Consider the following 24,978-nt stretch of genomic DNA (forward strand, 5'->3'; position numbering starts at 1 on the left):
CACAGACCCACTGCGTGCCACGAATTAAAAAAAAACATTTTAAACAATATTCGATGCGTGTATTGTTGAGTTTATGAATCAATATTAATCCGGTTATCGGTTCACCTCAACTAACCCCCTCTCACATTCTCCCTCCTCCACATTCCACCTTCTCCACCACATCTCACCTCCACCATTCCCCGCTCCACCTTTTACACCCCCACCTTTGTCCCCATCCACCCCACCTTTCCCCCCCTTCACCCCCACCTTTCCCCCCCTCCACCCCCACCTTTGTCTCCCTCCACCCCACCTTTCCCCCCTCCACCCCCGCCTTTCCCCCCCTCCACCCCCACCTTTGTCCCCATCCACCCCCACCTTTCCCCCCTCCACCCCCACCTTTCCCCCCTCCACCCCCACCTTTCCCCCCCTCCACCCCCACCTTTCCCCCCTCCACCCCCACCTTTGTCCCCATCCACCCCACCTTCCCCCTCCACCCCCACCTTTGACCCCCTCCACCCCACCTTTCCCCCCCTCCACCCCCACCTTCCCCCTCCACCCCCACCTTTCCCCCCTCCACCCCCACCTTTCCCCCCCTCCACCCCCACCTTTCCCCCCTCCACTCCCACCTTTCCCCCCCTCCACCCCCACCTTTCCCCCCTCCACCTCCACCTTCCCCCCCTCCACCCCCACCTTTCCCCCCTCCACCCCCACCTTTCCCCCCCTCCACCCCCACCTTTCCCCCCTCCACCCCCACCTTTCCCCCCCTCCACCCCACCTTTCCCCCCCTCCACCCCCACCTTCCCCCTCCACCCCCACCTTTCCCCCCTCCACCCGCACCTTTCCCCCCTCCACCCCCACCTTTCCCCCCTCTACTCCCACCTTTCCCCCCCTCCACCCCCACCTTTCCCCCCTCCACCCCCACCTTTCCCCCCTCCACCCCCACCTTTCCCCCCTCCACCCCCACCTTTCCCCCCCTCCACCCCCACCTTTCCCCCCTCCACCCCCACCTTTCCCCCCTCCACCCCCACCTTTCCCCCCCTCCACCCCCACCTTTCCCCCCTCCACCCCCACCTTTCCCCCCTCCACCCCCGCCTTTCCCCCCTCCACCCCCACCTTTCCCCCCTCCACCCCCACCAGCCCCCTCCCCTCACCCCCCCCACGTTACCCCTCCCCTTCCGCCTGTACGCCCAACCAATGAGGCGGCGTGTCGGACGTCGCGTGACCCAAAAAAAAAACCGTTTGCTGTGGCGTCGCTGCTGTAGAGTCCCGCGTTGCGCAAAACTGGTCAATATTTAGCCTTTAAAAAAATATAAATATATACTGCGTATACCCTTACCAAAAATCGTCGCAATTGTGAAATCACCGGCGTTATTCAGGCGTTTTATTTTAAATCTTCGCGGCCGTACACTGTGGTTGGGGGGAGGGGGGTTGGGGGTTATGTTGAGGCGTTGAGTCGGAGCGCGCTCTGAACCAGAGAGGGCTTCAGGGCCAAACGTCGTGGGAGTTTTAAATGATGCACCCACCCTTATTGTCCCTCGTTATCACTGTTGCTGAGTTTAAACTAGCACGGCGCATCTGTTTACTTCCAAGCACAATAGCGTAGCTAACGTTTAAAAACTGTACGCTAAAATATATATATTTGTTGGTTTAAAAAAAAGCTACTTTTCGAGGTTGGCGTTTGAGAAGGCCCCGATTTTTACTAGGCTTCTTGGGTTTTTGAGCCATTTAAAAAAAAAATCTGTTATTTTAGTTTTAATTAGACGTATCCTCCAGTTTTTTTTTTAAACCGAAACTATACAAGGCTTTTCCCACCGTGAATAAAGCGAACAAATCCCATCGTGTGCGAACAAATCGAGTGCTCCATCCAGCAGTGGATTCGCCGTGGCCGATGATGAATGGTTCGCTGTATAAGTGTCATTAACATTGTCATAGAATACAATTAAGACGCCCTTTTCAGTGAAATAAAATGTCCCCTAACCAAATATTCAATCGGCCAGGGTTATCGATGACTTGTTATTGAATAAACACTTTACATGCTGGTTTTTAAAATTATACAAAATTAAGTACATTTTAAACAATACACATTTTAGCTTTCATATACAGTACAGTACTGTACCTGTGACTAAATCCCGCTCTTAGAAGCCACGCAGGTTGGAACGTGGATAGTGATTTGTTGAAAAAAACAGGCGCTACAGGCTGCTGCGAGGCTGTGTTGTCGGTAGCCCAGAGGACATTGCTGAACAATCTTCTACTGTGTTATGCTACCGTGGATGTCCTGCACTGCTACCCACACTGACCGGCGTGGTGAAGTATGGTCACGTAAACCCATGCGGCGTGGGTAGGCCCTCATCCCGCAGCAGTGAATTGACAAAATGGCTTCACTTATATTACATTACTAATTATAATGATTAGTATCGGTCAACAGCAGTGTTTTTTTTTAAATAAAATACTGTATTCGTAATTCGTGTTTATCAGTTGGCACTTGCTGGCCATTCTACCAAAAGTGAAAAGCGATTCAAGCCTCACAACAATAGATTACACTTGGCTTATTATGCTTGGATAAATCAGATGCAGTTTAACACGTTCGCGACCAATATAAAGGTCCTTGGGTTTGATCCCGCAAGTATAAATGTGTCGAAACCCTCAACCACCCGACAGCCAATTAGTAAGGGATTTGTCATGTAAACAGAGCGTCAAATAGTTACTACTTAAGCCCACCCGTGTCTTGGAGAGTAAATCCACAACATTTACAATTTCAGAAAATGTCCCCTAACCAATATTTTAGTTTGCATTTTAAGAGGGGAGTGCTTGTTGTGGCATTCAATATTTTTGGCATTTATGTAAACTACAGACTACATAATAATACCACCTGTGCATTTTGGTGATATGTCCACAGATGTTCATCTCCTGGACAATATGTGAAAAAGAGCTTTATAGCTCATCCGATTCCTCCAGTATAAAATATTCGGATGCACACCCAATATGTATGGTTGTGTACGCAGGTCTACTGTGATCCATTCATGTTTGTACTTTAAAACGCCTCTGGTGTTTGAAGGTTATTGTAATATTAGTACTGCGGTTGCATTTCACATGTTGCACTACACCTGCTTAGTGTTCTCCATACTGCAGTTTACTGAGATTTTTTGGGGGGGGGTTATATTCACGTCTTAATTGTGTACCTCTGTTTTAATGTTATCGTTGCACCTGTATGTATACTAACAGACATCTTGTAATGATATCTAATACATTAATACGTATTTTTTTCCCCAGCTATTTTTATACTAAGAATATTGCATATTTTAAATCGGTGTTAAAAGCAGCAGTACTTGCCAGATTAATTGTTTGTTGAGATTATAAAGCACAAATGGCTAATCTGTTTATATATATATAAGCACATGTTATTGCAACTTCGATAGTTTGCAGAATAATACGTATTAATGTTCAAGGTGTTGCATTACAATGCAGATTTGGGTGTACTTTACACTTGCATTAATACATCTGCAAGATGCATGGGTGTGGCATTAACATTTCCATTCGTAATAGTATCTAGTAATAGTTTTTTTTCCCGAACATGGGGTCAAACAAACTCTTAAAAGTATAGAATGAAGTGGCACAATATTGAATCAGTTTTACGAATACACAAAGGGCAATATCTGATCAACTGCCTCTGCAGAAAAAAAGGAAAAAAAAGCTCAAGACAGCAAATGCTACGTGTAGGACCATACCATTATGTTCAGGGGGAGTCACACAACACCAATACAATACACTTATTTTATAAATGAAAGTCGGCGCAAATTGTAACACGTGTATACAAATTGTAAGCTAAATAGCTTATAATGAATAGTGGTGGAAGATGTTGATTTGGTATTTTTATAATGACCTTGTGATGGTTTGCTTCTGATGGTTTCTCCCCCACTGCAGTGTATCAGCCCAGAGCTGCTGAGTCAGTGTCTGAATAAAGACAGGCATTCCTTACTGCAGTGTTGAGAACTCTCAGCCTTCATCCCACCGTTATCCGACATGGCTACCATCTCCAAGACCGCAGGTAAGATTCAACAGGGATAGGAGCGGCTCCTTAGCGCTGTGTTGTCTCCAACCAAGCTGCTATTGTACATAATATCACGAGATTACATGCGGGATTTTATTTAATACCTTTACATTTTTAGATGGTTTTAAAAATCATGCTACATCAATGTTAACAAAATACAGTCGGGATAATATTAAGCGTGTGAGAAAAAAACCCGAATTGCGTACCGTGGGAGTGGGGGGGGGGGTGTTTTGTCGGAACGAAATGTCTGATGCGTGCACTGCAGTCAGCACCATGGACAGCAGCTTCCTCTCATTGGGGCTGTTGCCACACCCTGGAGCAAAGAGCGATGCCAATCGCAGTCGCATGTGTTAAAGCGATTGTAATTTATACCGATTTGTGTAACCCATAAAACTAGAAACCCCCCCCCCCCCCCGTTAAGCTTTTAGATGCATAAATTGTATAATTGTGAGTGTTAAACTACGTTACAAGAGATGTAATCGTTGGTACGGTGTAATTGCTATGTATCGGTTCTTTTAATGGTGCAGGAGCTCGGCTTCGTAAAATGGTTTTGGTACCGTATTGAAAATGTCTCGCGATTAAAATGTGTTTGCTCGGGTGTAGCGGGGGTATAAACAACGCATTGTCTGATTATGCTGTTTAATTGCCACCGCAATGGCACAAGAGCGGCCACATGCGTTATACACACGACATTTCCCATATATACTGTATAGATTAATGGTTAATACTCTTCCATGCTGCTTGCCTTAAATGGTAACCGATCGACAATTTCACCTACGCAATGCTTTTTTTTTTTTTAAATAAATGTGTATAGATACAGTGGAGGTATATTTGTAGTGATTGTTTACCAGGTGTCTAAAATATCCAAAGAGATTTCTAGATGATTATTTTTCTGAGGCAGTATATAATTGACTTTGAATGCAATAGATAACGTATTTTTGTTACCGATTTCGCGAGGCTGTGGTATTATTAGCCTCGGTAGTGTGTGCAGTATAATTTCTAAGGTGTAAAAATGCAGTTGATGGTAATGATTGTCATGATTGAATTCGTAAAAGCTGTCGTGATTTCATTGTCACATGCTGGGCGTGGTCTCCCATTGCAGGTCTCTTACGAATCTGGGCCTCCCCACAGCCTTCCCTTATCTCTTCTTACTGCACGTCTAAAGATTCGATAGTGTATATTGTGGACTTGATTGTAATATCCTTAACACCTCCGTCTCTTGCTTCCTCTTCGTCTAGCTTACAAGGACAAAATGAAGGAACTTTCCATGCTTTCGGTTCTGTGTTCTTGTTTTTATTCTGAACCTCGGCCGGGGTCTGTATATAAATATGGTGGTCAGTAACTTCCAAACGTCATACATTCTTGTGTGCATGCTGTTTGCATGTTTCTGCGGGTAATGTGTTGTCCTTTTCATATTTTATAAACACATTTCCAAGAGATTGGTCTAAATGTATGTTTGGAGATATCATTGAATGTGGCCCTTGGCGCATACAGCGAGTTTTAGTTGATTTGCTGTTATAAATATGGCTTAATATGTTAAACAGCTGTAGTCATGTTTTGGCTGAAGATTTGGTATTTCATAATACAGTACTGCACCACCCTAGATGTAATACATCTGTCCCATTGTAGGGTAAAGTGATTTGGAAGGATGCTGCTTGACATGTTTTATTGGTGAGGTCCCTGTAATGCCATAACTGACCCCTATCTGCTTCTGTGAACCAAAAGTATTTCCACGAAATCTCTAGGACCGGAGACATTTTTGTTTTCTGGCGATTTACACGAGACCTGTACAGTCAACACGAGCCTGCATGAGTCTGCACATACTGTACTTGAAATGTGCACAATTGCATTTATTCCCAAATACCAACAGCAGAGATTGGTTTTAAATGCATAAAGCAATCAAGCTGCTTAACATTCAGCTGAGGCTGTTTATTGCTGACATGGATATGCTGCATATCACATCAATGCTATATCTACAAACATACGATAAATATGAGCAGATGTAATCTTTCCCATAATCACCACAAAACATTTTTAATAGGATTGCAGTCATGGATTGAATTACGAGTGCAGCTAATGTACGTTTCATGCATGCTCTTCGTATTGTAATGCATGGATTAACTTATTGTTCATTTGACAATCGACTGTGAGTCCGTTTTGGTTTTGTAATTGTGTTTCTGTTAAGTTTCTGAATGTTGAATATGCATGCTTATTTTCATGGCTGTATAAAAAAAAAAACCCCATCGTTTTTTTACATGTACATTCACTATATTCCAGCAAATTGGATGTATGTATTCATGCTAACATTTAACTTCAACTGCCTGCAGACATGGAGGTGAAGGAGCTGAGCAAGAGAGCTTCGGGCCATGCTTTTGAAGTTATCCTGAAACCTCCATCTGCTAGCAATGCGGAAATCCCACTGTCTCCCCCAAGAAAGAAGGATCTTTCTCTGGAGGAGATCCTCAAGAAGTTGGAGGCTGCTGAAGAGAGAAGGAAGGTATGGCTGAACAAATTCGATATGACTGGCACGAAGGACATGTTTTTAACCGTTGGGGGAGTTGGAAACATTCCCAAGTTGCCCTTTAACCCGGAGGCACATGAGACTGGCATAGAACATTCACATGAAGAGTTCATGCAGTACGGTTCCTAGGGTTTCAACAGAACCGCAGACGATGTATACTTTGTGGTGGAATATATTTACAAGACCGTTGGGTGTTACAGTAAATATTTGAAGTGAACTATAATTTTGTAAACCCATAGCTAAGAGTTGTATTTGTATCTCTTAATTTGACTAATGGGCAGACAAACCTCACATCCGTAAGATATTTGAGTTTTGGTTGTCCAAGCTCACTGAGCTTTATTTTTGTATGATTTTTTTACGTTCAAGAAAAAATATGCTCATAGATTGATTAATACTTGGTTGATATGCAGAAATGGTATATATTGACAGGGCAGTCTTGATATGAAAAACAAATTCTATGCCACAATGGTAGTGGATCCGAGCAATATCTTAAAATGCATTTGACCAATAGTACAGCACAGAACTCTAGACCCGTTAAAGCACTGGGCACACTCGGAATGCCGACGGCACCGGCGATCAATGGGCGAACAATTTGTGTGCGTAGTCGCAGGAGGCCCAGGTGCTGAAGCAGCTGGCCGAGAAGCGCGAGCACGAGCGGGAGGTGCAGCAGAAGGTGATGGAGGAGAACAACAACTTCAGCAAGATGGCCGAGGAGAAGCTGTCCCAGAAGATGGAGGTGACCAAGGAGAAGCGGGAAGCCCAAATAGCCGCACTCATGGAGCGGCTGAAGGAGAAGGTGAATGCACCACCACAGCCCTGCGCTGCCCGGCCACGTCCGTCACCATCGCAGCGCTCCATTGCAACCCAATACATATATATCTGTTCCAGTTGGTGTGAACGGTAGCCCTTGAACGTCGTATGTTAGCATTTGACCAAAACATTTCAGCTGGCTTTGGGGTATATTTTGTTTGCAAAAATGGGCTTTGACTTATTTGTGTTGGTGCAAGCTTGGAATGATAGATTCAGAGCAGAGATCTGTTAAAATCACACCCGTCACAGAGCTGGGACTGTCCAGGCAACAAGACTAAGGTCTGGTCGAGTGCAGTTTTTAATAATAATAATGGAATGGTATACATTCCTTCGTCAGTCCACTGTTGTGTAAAGGCCTCTCCTTGCTGTGTGAGACATTGAGGTTGTTTGACCATACTTCACTATCCTGGTCAATGCAGGTTCAGGTTAGTGAAGGGGGGGGGGGGGGGTGCACTCAGTACCAGTTTGGATATCACTCACCACCGATGTTAGCTGTGGCCCTAGAAACAAACCCAAGTTAGCCCGGTCCATAGCGCAGTGCTTTAACCATCACCTTTTAAATGTAGCCAACTAAAATTAGACATCTTTGTCTGAAAATGTGTCTCTGGTTGTGTGATGTGCAGGAGAAGCATGCTGCAGAGGTCCGCAAAAATAAGGAGCTGAAGGAGGAGCTGGTGGGATGAAGGGCAAGTCAATCTGTATTCTGTACTGAATGGAACTGGATACAGTGATACACACGCTTCTTTAATGTGAACAGCATTTTATCATTGGGCTTTTGGGTGGTTTCCATGAAAGGTTTGTGAATTTTGAGTTACATGTTCAAATTGCCAAACATCTGCATATATCGTTGCCTCACTGAATAGGGTTTGACAATAAACTTGAAAAAAATAGTAATGTTATTGCCTGCTATTTGAGCCTGTTGTTAATGTACAAGTAAAAGTTATGTATTTCCTCACTTGTGTTGGTATTTGTTATTTGTACTATTTTGTTTGGTTTTATGTAGTTGTTTATTTTGCTACAATCTCCAGATAATAACCACATTCCTGATCAGAAGCTTTCCTGTCTGCCAGAATAACAGGGTGGTGCAATACAGCTCAAAATAGTTCTGTAACTTACATTGTAATCATTTGGTGGTAGTGTAGCTGGTTGGCAAGGCCACAATAAGCATTGAATGGGTAATGCACATCACGACCCTTGTAACTTTCGAAGCGCCGTATTGTTAACGGAGAATTAACTTCAAAACAACACTTTTTTGGTGAACCAAGTAAATATTGTTTTGAGCTGTAGGTAACCTTAACTGGTGTCACCTGAAGTTACTTGCATGTTGCAGAAAGGATACATACTTTTGAGAGCAGTATTTTTTGCGCTGCACAGTTGGATCCAAAGCTATGTGAAACTAAATGTGAAATAGAGCATTGTACACAAATTTGTGTACAGGTTCCAATTGTTACTATATTGGCTTAATTGTTAAGGCACTTACATGTAATTTAACTGGTTGTGCAGTATAAAATATGTTTTGCTACAAGTAACAATAGCTTAACCTAGAAGTGCACAGTTGTGGCTTTCTGAATGTTAGAATGGCATATGTAAATGTCCTTGTATGTTGTTGCCTTCTATGCAGTACATTTGAGTACTAGTTGTTGCCATAAAGGCCACATTCGCCATCATTCATTTGTTTAAATAAAGTTTTGAACTTGATTTCTCTTGTCTGAGTTTTTTTTTCCACTTGTACAATTGATTTTTGATTTAAAGCTTTCGTGACTACAGAGATTAATATTCTTGGTTCTTTCGGTAAAGTCACGTAGAAGGGAAACAATAAAATAATAAAAATATAAAACAATAAAATTCTCACGACGTTTCGACTGCAACACAAGCAATCATCATCAGGTGTGAAACCCACAGCAAGAAAATTTGAAAAAAGTGGGAAAAAACGCCATTTAAAAAAAAAAATATTGCTGTGGTTTTCACACCTGATGATGATTGCTTGTGTTGCAGTCGAAACGTTGTGAGAATTTTATTGTTTTCTATTTTTATTTTATTGTTTCCCTTCTACGTGACTTTACCGAAAGAACCAATAATTTGTACAATTGAATTGTTTTTTTTGTTGCTCAATGCAATAGCCATTTATTTGCAAATTATTTGCGATCTAACAGGTTATGTTATTATATTCTTAGTTTTTTCGGTAAAGTCACGTTGAAGAGAAACAACAAAATAATAAAATATATATAAAACAATAAAAATATATATTATTATTTTGTTGTTTCTCTTCAACGTGACTTTACCGAAAAAACTAAGAATATGAATTACTGCAGTCACGAAAGCTTTAAATCAAAAGGTTATGTTATATTTGTATATACACCATACACTGTGATAATGGTTTTTCAGTAATTATTTCCTAGATGTAATAATAACATTACATTCTTGTTATCAGACAGAAGGCGTGATCACCAATTCGCAAAATGTCGCTCTGCGTTTAGCTGGCGAGAATATTGGCATAGATTGCACTGCTCATTGCTCCCGCTGGTGACCAACGTGTATTGCAAACATAATACTTTAATAACAAGAGTTGTAATAAAGCACTTCCGCTGCGAGAGCGGTTAAACACTGCCACAAATTGCTGTCAGGTTTGACTCTCTCCCCGAAGGCAATGTGCGGCAATAAACTGGTTATCACGCAATCGCATTTTCCCCAAGCCGCGTTATGAATTGCGAACATTGCTGTTCGTTAGCTGTCGGCTCTGCTGCTGCACTGCAGTGCTTGCTGTTTTGCCTCGGCTGACCTATTTTTTTCGACAGCAGTGATTGTGTAAAGCTCGCGATCAAGGATGTTCTCCATCTGTTGCAGCGGAGGTCACCATATGCCACACACGCTAAAGCAAAAAAAGGTCACCTGCACATTTGTCTTTGTGTCACCTCGTAGCCGTTTGCGGGAGGGTTTATTGAAGGCCTGGAAAATGCTATTAAGCATTAAAAAAAAAAGTGTTCACGTTACTTCGAACAAAAATATTTCCATTAGACTTTTGCTGCACACAAGAACAAAGGGCTGCTGCATAACGTTAGGCGGGGGCGGGGGGGGGGGGGGTCTTCACGTATCTTAATTCCATAAAAATTAAAATATTACATTCATTTTCAGGGCAGCGCCCCTGTGTGCATTGGTATTCAATTCTGATGTAATAATTTTATCACTGTATTTTTCAGGGTCTGTCAATAGATAGATACCTGTGTTCAGACATTTTCAATACTGTCACTTGCTGCTGACCTGCTCCTACTGGACCATCTTTAAAAAGAGATGTTTTTTTCTCATCGGATTACTCCGATAGATATAACGATGCAGATTCTGATCCACTTGCAGGATTTCATGCATACGTTTTTATTTAAAAAATGTAAAGCATTTTTTTGTGTATAGATGAAGATGGGGCTTTATAACCTTTATGCTAAAATGCTATATGGGCTTTACTCTTTACGAAAGTCTCGTCGTTTTGACATGCCTGGACCTAAAATACTGCTGCAGCCTCTTAAAAGGGCTCATATGATGGCCACTAATGGAGCCGCCTGATTTACCACTGCGCCTATGGGAAGATAATCCGAGCTGGCAATTGGGAATTAGTCTGGGAGGTCATCCCTAAATTTGCCGGGACATGATTGACGGCTAACAATTAAGACGCGGTTTATGGTAATGTTGATAACAAATTCATATAAATTGTGCCGGTGCCCTTTTATGCTTGCCAGCAAAGTTCCTAAATTGTAAGCTTCTCGCTCTGGATGGGCCTGTGCGAAAACAGTTTAAGTTATGCACAAAGAGCTGAGCTCGGACGAAACGGAGACCACACATGGCTCTGGGAACCCTTTTCGCTCTCCCATTCCAAACCAGCCTTGCGCAGACGCAGAGTTTCTTCGTTATTATCCAGGGAGCTCTGCGGGCTATATTTTAACCTCCTCCGCCGCGCGCCACCATACAAGGCCGTGAAAGTCTTCGCATGCCCGAGATGCGACCCAGAGGTATTACAGTGTTTATTATTATTACTACTACTATCACTCCTGCCTCTCCAGCCCGCTTTGCTGGTGCCAGCTTGGAGTGCATGTCTACCGGCCAACCAACCATCCGCAGGCACCCCACCCACCTGTCACCACTAGCACGATCAGCAGTACCAACACCACTTCATCCCATCGCAGCATCATCGCCCTCGTCGCCCCCATCCGAAAGCCACAGCCCTTGCCCTTCAACTGCTGAGACCTAACGCGCGCCTGCTCGGGTGCCACAACCACCATCGCCGAGTCCTGGACCGCGAGCTGCTCTTCGCGTCCGGTGAGTTTCACGCTCGAGCATTCGCGAGCAGCGACATCAATCGCTCTGCGTGCACTCAAGAAGGCAAAGTTTGGTCGGGCAAGTCAAAGCGATCTCCGGCCCAAACGCACGCGTGTTGAAATTCGTTCGCGCCGCACGTAACCGACCGTGCTAAATTGGAGGGCAGAGGACAACAAGCTAAACACAACTGTGCATTGGGGCGCTGTTCGTCACACGTTAACAGCCCTGAGTCGGTGGTGGAAATGCCCAGTTCCTGTGCCAGGGGCGAGTCTATCCATAGGACAACCGCAGTTGACTTTCCCACGAAGTGGGGAATTATTTTATCTATCGCAGAGAGATGATGGGTTGTCAATCCACCCCCTCGACCAGGTCTTGAACTCGCAACCTTTCCGATTGCGAGCTGCTCGCTCTCCCGCTGAGCCGCCCGGCCACTCTCGGCACGTTTCGAGCGGTTGCTGATGGCTGGGGTCGAGGTGTGAATCGTGTACCTGTTGCACATCAACACAGACAAAGCTGTGCGCGTCGCAAAACTTGATAGTTGTTACCGTCAGCGATGCTAAGCGGTTCATTACAATAATGCGTCTTGAAACTGTTTTTCACACATTGATTGGTTCATCAGCGGTAAACTTCAGTGTCAGCATTTCCTGAAGAAGGCTAGTCGGCCGAAACGACGACCTAGTCATTTCATGTGACAGTATAAAAAAAACTAATTTTTACTTCTATCAATCCATGATGTACAAGGCAACTCAAGCAGCAAATAAAGAATATTAGAAAACTGCGAAGTGTAGACAGTACACATTTACTACATGTGTGTTGGTATAATAATGACTGTTTTTTTTCCAATTGTTCATATATAATTCATGTAGCGTACATAGACGTTACATAATAGCAAACGCATGTGTACAATTCAATGAGATTCGTGTTAACAATGATCATGCTTATATTAGTCGCTATCAAATGAGAGACTTGCTAATCCGTCTGTTGTTTGTGTATTTGACATCCTACGTAACAACAGAATTAAAAAGTGCATTGATGGTAAAAGCGAATGCGTCATTGCAGGGTGATAAAAGGGATTCCATGTTAATAGTGAGTGGGGGCTGTTCAGAGCCTGTTCCCAAACCTTCAACGAGTTTGCGTCGGCGTGGAATCTTCGTATATCCTGTCGACGGTAATGTAACCTGTCGTGCCGATGTTTACCTCCAAGACTTCGAATTTCAGATTTAAAAAACAGCACAGTGTTGTTGTGTGCATCGAGTCGTATCGGATACAGTATTCGTTTGTATGAAAGTTAAATATTAGTTTTTACACATAGGTATTTGGGTATTTTAAGATATCTGAAAATAGCTGAAGTAGTATTCGTCAGCGTATTGGAATTGTCTACAATGCAGGAGCAGTCGAAGTTTTTTGACCGAGGTATCAAAATAGAATAGTTGCTCAATGCATTATTAGAGTTATATTGTCTTCCTAACTATCCCTATGGACTACTCTATATGCGGCACTGTGTTGTATTGACAAACTACAATAGGATATAGTATTATATTTCTTTGAATGATTGCTACATTTGAAAACTTCAAAACGGTCATTAAACTTTGCACTTCGATGACTTCATCTCCAAACTTTTTTGACTTTATACATTCACGGGTATGCGGATGACGGCGTAAACGAACCGCGCATCGAGTCATTAATTGATCGAGATTCTAATTGCTCGCGGTGCAATGCATCAATTCAGCTGCGTAAGAATCGATTACGTTGTTCATTGTAAGCCAATTATTTGCATTGAGGCGGGATGGCGCACATAACCGTAACAAACGAGACGGACACAAACGAGGCGAAATCCTCTACCCTTGAATTGAACCTTGGCCGCAACTCGTGACGAATCAGTTAAATTGGCACATCGTGAATGCTCCCACCAATCGCTTATCTTCGTGCGTTAGAGAGTAATTGTACGATATTAATTGTATGTGATAATGAGTTTTTTTTGTGCGGGGGGGGGAATTGAAATTCAACCCTACATGGAATGCAATCGGCAGGCTTAATGAATAGTTCGTCAAAGTTATCCGAGCATAATTAACCGGTAATGTGACACTTTATTTATTTAATTAGATGTGTTTGTTCGTAAAACAAAGACCTGTGGTTGTAATTAGGGTGAGTCAGGTGGTTACGTAATTAGTAATGCATTTTAAGACAATTGACCCGAGGAGCGCACTAATTAATGGAATTAATCGTGAGAAGGGCGATGAATAGTGACCCCTGTTGTTAAATGATGCATTGATGGGGCCGCTTGAGTGAGTGTTCATCTCTCGCAGGCTTGATTAGGAGATGACGTGAATGGGATTCGCTTGATTAGGAGGCGGTGTGAATCGGCGAACTTGCGATTGGTCACGTCAGCACAGGGATCGGACTTTGTAGCTGCCAACTCACTTGGGAAGAGATGTCAGTGGTCCCGATTAAAAAAAAACTAAAAATGTGCCGATGCTCCCACATGAAATACATCCCGCGTGCATTTTGCTGAATACATATTTACTGTGGCTCAAATGCAATTCCCCTGATGGCCCTGAGTTTTATTTTTAGATATATTCCAAATTTCGTAGCAACATGCAATGGTTGGGGTGGAGTGGTGGCGCAGTGGTTAGCACACTGCGCGATTAACCTTTTGTTTGAGTCTTTGAGTGGCGAGTGATATCGCAACTGGTCCACCAAGCTGTCCCCCGTCCCCGCCCGCCCCCTTGCCTTTACCAACCTCGACTGAACCAGCGTGGTGAAGTATGGTCAAACAACCCTCATATACTGCCACGGAATGGGGTGGCCTTCCTCAAGCAGTGGATTACCTCGGGCTTTAAATGGTCGTTATAGCGCATTAACTAATGGTTACGTGAAACACCAGTGAGGATTTTTGGTAGGATTATTATTTTACAGACGGTCTTGCAGTAGCTGTAATAAATCCCGCACATTAATGGGAAATCAAAAAGAGAGTGGAACCAAAGTCAAGTCGGGTGATGTTGGAACTATACAAGAGTTGTTGGTTCATTTGTTGACACGGCAGTAATTCTATCAAGGATGCACAGTGCGGATAATGGGCTTTCAAAACAACCTTCAACATGCTTCCTCCATCCCCAGCCTCTCGGGACCGATTTCATGTTTGTAAATCGATAAATGCGTGCAGTGCACGTTTTTTTTCTTCTGACTTGTGAAAACATATCCACCTGATTTACATGTGCATTGGGAGGACAGGATACAGAAAGTGAAGTCTGTCGTGTTGTGTTGGTGGTTCGAGAGACCACGGTGGTTTGAGTGTTATGTTAGGTGTTCCTATAGGATACAAATGTATTTGAGGTGGCCTTTTGGCTCAGAGGTCAGAGCGCTGAGCCGTGACCAGGCACCACTGACACCCTGGGTTTGAATTCAGGCAGTCACTCGATAAACCAAGTTGTTAACACATCGCAAGTCAATGATGTAAGTCTGGGCACCAGTGACAACACACATTTGGATTTTCACTGACCTTGACAAAAATTTCAGCTGCGGGAATATAAAATATGGGTTGTAATGCTATATGACATTAAACACTTCTGTAGAAGGGTGCGTGGGAAAGTGCGCCCCCTATAGAGGTTAAATGAAGAAATCTCAGAAGTCGTTCTTTAGCGGTAATGCAATTTAAAACGCGCACAATATTTCACGGACGTAAATGACCGTGGGATGTTTTCTAAGAATACATGTGGTGATGCGCACTCCTACAACAGCTTTTCGAATGAATGCTTCACCTCATGATACGACACTGGCAGAACATTTAGAATGATATTTGGGAAAATATGAGGAATTTCTCGTTTTCGTTAATTTATGGCAGTTGAAATTTTCCACTTACTAATTATTGTATTGTTTTTAATTAACCCAAGATGCCACAACACATTCTCAAGGAAAGTTGAGTGCGTTTACAGATTTTCTATCGATTTTTACTCACGGTTTGGCTTCCCGCAATATTCCGCATTACGGTAAATGTTGATGGCTTACGTTAGCACCATTGGATATTGTCTTTCCAAAACACATGTTTTCTCAGTAGAGCACTTTGGAACCTGAGAAATAGCAATCTGGATCCACTTTGCTCCCTTCTTCAGTGGTCCTTAGCTAAACAGCTTGAACTTATGTTTTAAAACATTCATAATTATGCTTAAGAGCCACATTTATCATACATTATGGACATGATCTCAAGAACACCCCTTTCTTCAAAGAAGGCGTCCCATCCACTTAAATGACTTCACTGCAGGTGTATTCTTGAAATCTATTAATTTCAATTTGTAATATTATACACACTATGAACGACAATAATATTACCCAAAGCAAATGGCAATGATCTATAAATTGCAATGTTATTTAGTTGCAGTGCCTGGCCTATGGATAATCATATTTCAATTCTGTGTGTGTGCATATTTCAACGGAGTCAATCTGTATCCCAGTTGAACAGCTGTTAGAGTATATGCTTGAGAAAATAACCTTGAAACATTTAAACGACTTTGCAGGCATTCAGCAGAGGCCTATTAGCTTATGCACGCACTTGTTTTTTTAAATTATCAAAGAGCATGTGGTGTTTTCAGTCGGTGCTCGCAGCATGCAAGTATTAATGCCTTTGACCAAATCGTCCAGAATCCACCCGATCTCGTCTCATCTGGGAAGCTAAGCCGGGTGAGAGTCTGGATAGTGCACCGAGAGGTGATCACCACACACGTGTAGGTCCCATAGGGTTGCTGTACTGGGCGGTAGGCAGCAGAGGGCAGTCCAGCATCATCTATTATTGTACTGTACCTGTACGCTCCCAGGTCTATGCTCCTCACCGCCTTTACCAACCCACACTAACCAGGCGTGGCGCAGTCTCGTCAGTCAACCTTCACGATCTGCACGGCGTGGGCTTGGGGGAGGGGGGGGGGCTCACCAGAAGGGTGGTGCTTGTGACAGGTACTGCAATTGCCATGGAGCGATTGACATGAATGGTGACTTTTGGGGACTCCATCACTGGCCCTCCCTTGAAGGTTTCCAGGCTTAGTTGGGAAAGTTGGACTGTGGCCTGGGGTTGTGTAAGTAGTTCGACCTCGTGGACTCATTTCTTTGTCTTAACTTTTTGTTGTTGTTGGTACTTTTAGTTTTTTGGTGCCGATTCTTTATTTGTATATTGATTTATAAATTTGCTTGGTATTAGTAGGGGTTTACATTTGCTCGGTAGTGGCTATATGTGGGATTTGGTGCATATAGATGTATGTTGCACTTCTTTCGCACCGTACGTAGCGAACCGTGCTAATTGGAGGTGCGGGAAATATAAATGTATGTTTCATGAATGTACTTCGTTATGGGATGCCGGTAGCATAAATGACGCTGTGTAAAATAAAAGTACTATTATTAAATGCAGTGGGGGGTATTTTTTTGACTTACTTAATACATTCACATTACAGCTGTGCCCCATTCTCACGAGCGATTCGGATAGGATCCACCCCCTACCCCCGCCCACCACCACCACCATCAATTCGCACTCGGCAGCTGTGATGCGACCTAAAGCCGGCGCGCAATCGTCACTCCCCGCGGGGTGTTTGCTGGGCTGGGACGGTATCGTTTTAGGAGCTGTCTCCGGACGCCTGGTGAACGGAGGGCTTTAGAAACGTGGCCGCTGTAACGGCCCCCATATATAGACCGTGCCCAGCCTCGGGTGTGGCTTAGGGGGTATCGGAGCGTGCTGACCCCTCGTCAGTGCCGGATTATCCTCGTAGCAAAAGTAGCTGCATAAGCTACGGGCCCCGCACTTTCAAGGGCCCCGCGCTAAACGCTTTCAAGCTATCAATTCCGGTTCGGTGATTCTGCACTTGCTCTATCACTATAGTACTATACCGCCTTCCACTTTAATGAACGACTGGGTGTTTAAGGTTAGCGATTTGTCGTATTATCTGGCTGTGTAGCAAATTAAAACATAATTATTCTACTATGCAGGTAAAAAAAAATGTATGTGTTTAAATATTTACGTTTTTTTTTAAGAAAATGTCGGGCCCCTTGATAACATGTGCTACAGGGCCCCGCACTAGCTTAAGCCGGCACTGCCCCTCGTCTCGGTTGAATTGCCTCCCGGCGAAGTCCCCTGCCACAGGCGTTGCGCTGGCGAGGTCAGCACAAAGAACCACTTAGATGTGTCGGCGTCCTTCGCCGGTTGATCTGAGCCATGGACCTGCGAGCCGCGGAACGACCGAGTGCGTTCTCTCAGAAGTGGGCCACCACCTGCTCGGTGACATTGTGCCAACATTGAGAACCTCGGGGTGTAATCCTCACTCATGACAACGGGCAAAACCGAGAAAGTCTGTTCTCATGGAAAAAAAATCGCGTTAAAATAAAACAAAAAATATAACGCAGGGGTACATCACAGTCCGTGATAACACGTGAGATGCGTATAGAAGCATCCAGCAGCATCCCGCTGCCTCGTGCGACGCTGCTACGCCGAGGCAGCCGCACAGCCGCTTATTCCTCCTCGCGCAACGTTGTTCCGTTCGCTCAATCGGTCGCGTTATATCCGATTCGCATCTTGCGTTATGAACCAAAAATGTTCTCTAATACATTAATCGCGTTATATCCAATTCGCGTCGTGAAGACAACACGCTTTATAGGCGAACAGACCGTATAAATAAAGGGTTTGACGGGCTGACTGACATCCCCTATCAATAAATTGTGATGAAATGTACAGTCGGCGTGAAACGGTGCAGTAGTTCATCAACTGCAATTGAGTCCTACGGTCGAGATAAACTCAACAAATAACGCTTGCGAGAACCCTTTTGAAGCGATGCATGAAAATAGCACGCGAGACGATACCCCCCCCCCCCCCGTGTTACGTTTAGGCCAGGGGAGAAAACAGGAGCCGACACAAACGAGACAAAACGAATGCGATAAGAACGTGCGTGCGGGATGGTCGGGCGTGCGACGGACACGGTGACTCAGTCAAATCGCGTTCCCAAAAATCATGGCCGTTGCGTGAAACGTCGATTTGCAGCGCCGTGGAGTTTGGGATTTCAGAGGGGGACTGCAACGACCGCCGGGCTCAGGATGGAGACCACCGCCGCTCTTCCCTTCTACCAGAAACGGCACGAGCACTTCGACCGGAGCTACCGCTACGCGGAGACGCGCAGCATCATGCAGAAGTACCTGCGAAAGGACAAGAAGCGGTGAGCGGGCGGACGTGGGGGAGGCCCACAGGGCCATGTGCGCACTGACACAGGGCGTGGTGTCACGAGCGCTTCGGCATCGTGGAGCCGTTCCGAGTCTTTTTGTGAGGCTGTGTTATATAAAATTGTGGTGGTTGTTGTTGTTTTTTTTTTTTAAACTAATTTACCCATGAGAGCCACACTAAATCATTAGAATCGTTTTTCAGGATGCTCCGGCATTGAGTTTTTTTTATTTTATTTTTGCGTTGTTTTAAGCCGATGCACGAGTGCTTGTGCACGTGGGAGGGAAACCGGAGAGTCCGGAAGGAAAAAAAAAATCACGCATACAGATGGACACAGATGGTGATTAGCCCGCTTGCTGTCCTGCCATCTCCTGGTGGAGCAAGGGTATGGCACCTCGTCGATGCCAGCAGGAAGGGAGTTTCACAATATTTGTGCGATTCACCAACCCTCGCCCTCAAATCGCTGGATTACAGGCGTGCGAAGCACACCACATACAAAAGTAAAAAAAATAATGTTTACACAAGCCATTGGCCCCACAACCTGGGCGCTGAGGAACAGGCGAATAGGTGAAAAGGTCAGGTACGTGAACTTTATCCGTAACTATCCCGGCCTCTTCCGTTCTCATTTGATTAAGATGAAATACACCTGAAACTGGACACCTACGCCATGCACAAACACTGCATTGGTGTGTCATCTGGGTGGGATGTATGTGGCCAGATGTGCGACGTCGTAGTGTGCCTGCAACTGCGAACACATTTCACGTGCGGTTCTCAACACACGACTTTACCGCTGCTTGCGTCCGTGCTCCGCGTCCGCTTCTCTCAACTTTGCGAGCAGCCTTGAAGATGACGCCGAGTCCAAAGGCGGCTTCGTGCAGCGGAGCAGCGTCCTGAGTCGCCAGGAGCAGGAGGTCAGCCAGAAGCACCGGGAGAGCCTCCACTTGACGAGCAGCCACAAGCAGCAGCAGCTGCAAGTCTCCAGCAGCCAACAGCAGCAGCAGCACATCAAGAGCAGCTTGAAGCACCGGGAAGTCGAGGGGATGCACCTGCAGCACCAGCAGCAGCAGCAGGTGAAAGGGTTGCATCGGCAGCTCGACAGCGGGAGCCACTTGGTCCATGATGATAGCAGCCATCAGCATCATCATCTTCAGCAGCAGCAGCATCATCATCTTCAGCAGCAGCAGTATCAGCAGCAGCAGCAGCATCAGTATCATCATCACCAGCAGCAGCAGCAGTATCATCATCAGCATCATCAGCAGCACCATGTGGTGGAGGTGTGTCTTGATTGTCATGAGAAGAAGCTGCGTGAGCAGCAGCAAGAGGTGATCGGGAACGGGCTGGGGGTCGCGCAGGGGTACAAGGTGGGGGACGCGCAGGGGTACGGGAAGCAACAGGGCGTCCACGCGTGGTGCGTGGATGACGCTGTGGAGGACGAGGAGCTGGAGGAGATCGCCCGCACCGTCAGATCGTCCCGCAAGGAGATCCGCAAGAAAGCCGCCCAGCTCGCTCTGCGCAGGAAGGTGCGTCGGGGCACATTGATGACACTTTGAGACTGGAGCGTGCCTTTGCCTAACTGCAACCGCTAACTACTACTGCTGTGAGTTAACCGCCCCGTCATACTACAATACCCTGTTTGGTCATTTTGTAGTAAGTGCGCACAGCTTGCAATCCTCCACAACCAGAGAACCCGTAAGTCAAGCGATGCAACCAAGAGAGAGAGAGAGAGAGCGAGCGAATAAGGGAAGGAACATAGTATCTGCTCTTCAGGTGTCCTAGGAGCAATGACACCTGGAGTGGTGACGTGGGTCTGCGTTGGCGTACATTTGCCGCTCGCTACGGAGGATTCCCAGTTCGAGGCCAGTGGCCGCCCCGGTTAATGCTGCGCGTGTATTGACCATACATAACCGCCATCAGCTTCACCGTGGACGTTATTTAAAAAAAAATCCCATGAATAGTTATTCAGTAAGAAAGAGGAAGGAAATGTGTGTCACCAGCTTGGGTCCATAATGTATTTTGGTTATACTTAAATTACTCGTGCAGAGGAACATCGTCCCCTGCCGGGAGGACCGATGTCTATGTGCTGGCCGGTGCTACATTCGTCCTGCGCCACACAGGGACAGCTGCCACTGGGGTCCCCTTGGCTAGACGTGATGTCAGGCGCTTTTTGAGTTGCTTAGGCCATCCCTGTACGAGTGTTCTGTCTCATCCAATCCGTGTTCAGTCACCGCTGTGCCGGAGGTCAAAACACTTCCCTTCTCTAACAGCATGGGACCTCCTTTGCCAGTACCAAAATATGAGAATAGGTTTTCCCCTTTTTTTGGCAACAAAACAGGTTTTAATTTAAAGCGTTTGTGACTGCAGGGATTCATATTTTTGTTTTTTTCGGTAAAGTCACGTAGAAGGGAAACAATAAAATAATAAAAATATAAAACAATAAAATTCTCACGACGTTTCGACTGCAACACAAGCAATCATCATCAGGTGTGATGATGATGATGAACACCTAATGATGATTGTTTGTGTTGCAGTCGAAACGTCGTGAGAATTTTATTGTTTTATATTTTTATTATTTTATTGTTTCCCTTCGACGTGACTTTACCGAAAGAACCAAGAATATGAATAACAAAACAGGTGTTAGACCAGAGAACGCCAAACACCTCTTTGAGACTAGGCTCCAAATAAAGCTGTCTATGGTGTGGACCAATCAGTTTCAAAGACAATGCATATATGATCAGAGTATGTTTTTTGTTTGCATTCTGACTACAAGCCTTGTGGTTAATGCAGACATGATTCCTTGTAAAAGGTTTCAGTTTGGTGTTTTAACATCTCAACACCTGTTTTGTTGCCAGAAAAGAGGGGAAAACCTATTCTCACTTCCCTTCTCTCTTTGCAAATTCCCTCGCACCGCTCGACTTTGGAATTCCCTCCCATCATCTTTGTTGGTTGTTGTTTCAAACATATTCTAATAACCTTACTCAATTCTAGAAAACCTATAAACTCTCATCTGCTACAACTTTAATAGGACTGCTTGTTGCTGGACACTTGACATTTTGGGCATTCGGAACTGTGGCTTAGCAAGTGTGATTTAAATAAATAAATACATCGGCATGTCTCCTCTTAACGTGTCCCCCTGTTGATGTAGCCCTGTTGATGTCTCCCTGTTGATGCCTCCCTTTTGATGTCTCCCTCTTGATGTTTCCCTGTTGATGTATCCCTTTTGATGTCTCCCTCTTGATGTTTCCCTGTTGATGTCTCCCTGTTGATGTAGCCCTGTTGATGTGACCCTGTTGATGTAGCCCTGTTGATGTAGCCCTGTAAATGTATCCCTGTTGACGTCTCCCTGTTGATGTAGCCCTGTTGATGTAGCCCTGTTGATGTCTCCCTGTTGATGTCTCCCTGTTGATGTTTCCCTGTTGATGTAGCCCTGTTGATGTATCCCTCTTGATGTTTCCCTGTTGATGTCTCCCTGTTGATGTTTCCCTGTTGATGTAGCCCTGTTGATGTTTCCCTGTTGATGTCTCCCTGTTGATGTATCCCTGTTGATGTAGCCCTGTTGATGTTTCCCTGTTGATGTCTCCCTGTTGATGTATCCCTGTTGATGTAGCCCTGTTGATGTCTCCCTGTCGATGTCTCCCTGTTGATGTTGCCCTGTTGATGTCTCCTTGTTGATGTTTCCCTGTTGATGTCTCCCTGTTGATGTTTCTCTGTTGATGTTTCCCTGTTGATGTTTCCCTGTTGATGTCTCCCTGTTGATGTCTCCCTATTGATGTTTCCCTGTTGATGTCTCCCTGTTGATGTTTCCCTGTTGATGTGACCCTGTCAATGTCTCCCTGTTGATGTCTCCCTGTTGATGTCTCCCTGTTGATGTGACCCTGTTGATGTAGCCCTGTTGATGTCTCCCTGTTGATGTGGCCTTGTTGATGTCCCCCTGTTGATGTATCCCTGTTGATGTCTCCCTGTTGATGTCCCCCTGTTGATGTCTCCCTGTTGATGTTTCCCTGTTGATGTGACCCTGTTGATGTGGCCCTGTCGATGTCTCCCTGTTGATGTCTCCCTGTTGATGTCTCCCTGTTGATGTCTCCCTGTTGATGTCTCCCTGTTGACGTGGCCCTGCTTGACGATGACTCCCGATGGGTACTGTGCAGATCCTGGACAGCGAGGAGTACCAGGAGCGCGTGCGGGATGACAAGGTGCAGCACTCGCCCGAGTTTCTCATGAAGCCGCGGTCGCACGTCGTCTGGGAGAAGTCGACCGCGCGCTTCAACTGCACGGTGCAGGGCAGGCCCACACCCCACGTCAAGTGGTGAGGCCTTAGAGTGTTGCCTGCCGCGGGGCTGCTGCGGTGTCCCGTTTGCCCAATCTGCCAAACCATGAAAATAGATGGAACCTGCAGAATGTGACCAACGGCCTAATGCACCGCGTTGAAGTATGGTCACACTATCCCCATGCTCCAACGCGGCGAGGGGAGGCCTTTACCCACGAGTGGATTCGCAAACGGCCGGAATGTTTTCTTTATTTAGAGCTCTACGAGGTAAGGACCGTTTGTTTTGTCGATGGCAAGATGTTAACTTCCTCGCCTGGTATGCAGGAGGTCGTGGGTTTAATCTCGATGCTGACGCCTGCATATTTGGAGTTTGCATTTCGTCCCGTCGTCACGTGGATTTTTCCTCCGGGTCCTTCGGATTTTCCCTTCACATTTATGAACACGCGTTGAGAGTATTTGCCTGATATCATTTTCCACGCGATAAGCTCCTTCGTTTAACTATCGTTTGTGGACAGGTCACTTCTGAAAAAGAGCTATACAGCTCAGTGAGCCTTACCCAGTAAAAAAGAAATAGTTTAGTTTAGTCTTGTCGGTTGCGTCTTTAACGTGCGCGGTTGCGTCTCTGTCGCGCTGCAGGTTCAAGAACAACAAGCCCATCGATGTGCACCGCGAGCCGGGAAAGTTCCGCATCAGCAGCAACTACGGCGTCCACGCGCTGGAGATCAACTGGTAGGGGCCCCCAGCTCCTCGAGGCCAAGAGCCCAGAAGCCACGCACTCGGACATCCTGACTCCAGTCGAGGAGTCCGATGCTCGTATCGAGGAGGGATTCTGTTGTCAAGTTCATGATCGTCATCATGATCGTCATCATAATCATCAGCCGTGATCATAGGTCGGCAACCAAAGTAACGAGGAGAGACATTTTTTTCGAATTCTTAAAAACAAAAAAACGTTTATATTTCAAGAGCCGCAATGCATGTGAATACGAGACGGTGGGTCCTTAATAAATAACGTCACTTATCATCCTTAAACAGCCGCATGCGGCTCCGGAGACGTAGGTCTCCTGGGCATGATCAATTCCCTGCTGGATGAAGACGTCCCCAAGTTGCCGCCATGCGTCAGGGTCCTGCGATTTAACGATCCATCTAGTACCCGCACCTGGAGCTGAATTCACAGCTCCATCGGCGTTGTCCGTGTCCTGTGTAAAGGGGGGCGCCTGCTCCGCAGTCATCAGCAGGCCAGGCTGAAGGGATGTCCACAGGCCTTGCGATGGATGATCTGTAATATTAGATACGATGGATGATCTGTAATATTAGATGAATGCGAGACAAGTAGAAAAACGCCCACTCCAATTCCCCAACAGCTTAGTCGGTGGCTGGCGCTTAGTCCTAAACAGTAAAACTGTGTTACATAACTCTGCATTGCAAAGGACAATATACGATAACGTTGATTTAGTTTTCTCTTATTATTTATTTTCTTGTCTGCATCACTTCGCCAATAACAATGCACAGGGTGTCAGAGTTCACCACGTAGGGTTTGTAATTACCACATTTTAAATTGAGGTATAAATCATCCTCTGTCTCTTCTATCCATTGGCAAATTCTGGATACTGATTATTTGATCGTGTTATGGTAACGTGTAGGTAATCCCATTCTTCACAGCCCATCTGATGTGTGTTTGCCCGTGACCAATTCACCGTTGATGTGCCCAATCTCTCTGGGCTCTTAGAAGCTAAATAGGGTTGACTGTGACTAGTACTTGCATGGGCAACCATCAGTGCATACTTGGCTGCGAGATGGCCAGGAGATGTCCGTACAGCAAATAGGTTCAGTCCGCAGGTCATTCACACCAATGGAACCATCAACAATGC

General features: G+C 45.4%; 2 protein-coding genes across 5 annotated transcripts in view; both read left to right on the top strand.

Moving 5' to 3' along the window:
• The first annotated feature begins 3,894 nt into the window (after window positions 1-3,894).
• On the top strand, window positions 3,895-9,056 carry LOC116942702 (stathmin-2-like). Its single transcript, XM_032954960.2, has 5 exons — window positions 3,895-4,024; window positions 5,266-5,361; window positions 6,355-6,524; window positions 7,153-7,344; window positions 7,982-9,056. The coding sequence occupies exons 1-5, from the start codon at window positions 4,000-4,002 to the stop codon at window positions 8,039-8,041; spliced, it is 543 nt and encodes a 180-aa protein (XP_032810851.1). The 5' UTR covers window positions 3,895-3,999; the 3' UTR covers window positions 8,042-9,056.
• Window positions 9,057-11,358: 2,302 nt separating this feature from the next.
• Window positions 11,359-24,978, top strand: part of LOC116942703 (myomesin-1-like) — a 69,258-nt gene continuing 55,638 nt past the window's right edge. The window contains exons 1-5 of one of the 4 annotated variants that reach the window (XM_032954964.2): window positions 11,359-11,663; window positions 18,673-18,844; window positions 19,685-20,366; window positions 22,992-23,149; window positions 23,747-23,839. In XM_032954964.2, coding sequence (XP_032810855.2) covers window positions 18,726-18,844; window positions 19,685-20,366; window positions 22,992-23,149; window positions 23,747-23,839 — 1,052 coding nt within the window. In that variant the 5' untranslated portion in view covers window positions 11,359-11,663; window positions 18,673-18,725. The remainder of the gene's footprint in view (window positions 11,664-18,672; window positions 18,845-19,684; window positions 20,367-22,991; window positions 23,150-23,746; window positions 23,840-24,978) is intronic. The other 3 variants (XM_032954962.2, XM_032954961.2, XM_032954963.2) reach the window with 3 other exon arrangements.

The sequence above is a fragment of the Petromyzon marinus genome, chromosome 15, assembly GCF_048934315.1.
Source record: "Petromyzon marinus isolate PM22_M1 ecotype Great Lakes invasive population chromosome 15, UKy_Petmar_22M1.pri1.0, whole genome shotgun sequence".
Classification (NCBI taxonomy): Eukaryota; Metazoa; Chordata; class Hyperoartia; order Petromyzontiformes; family Petromyzontidae; genus Petromyzon; species Petromyzon marinus.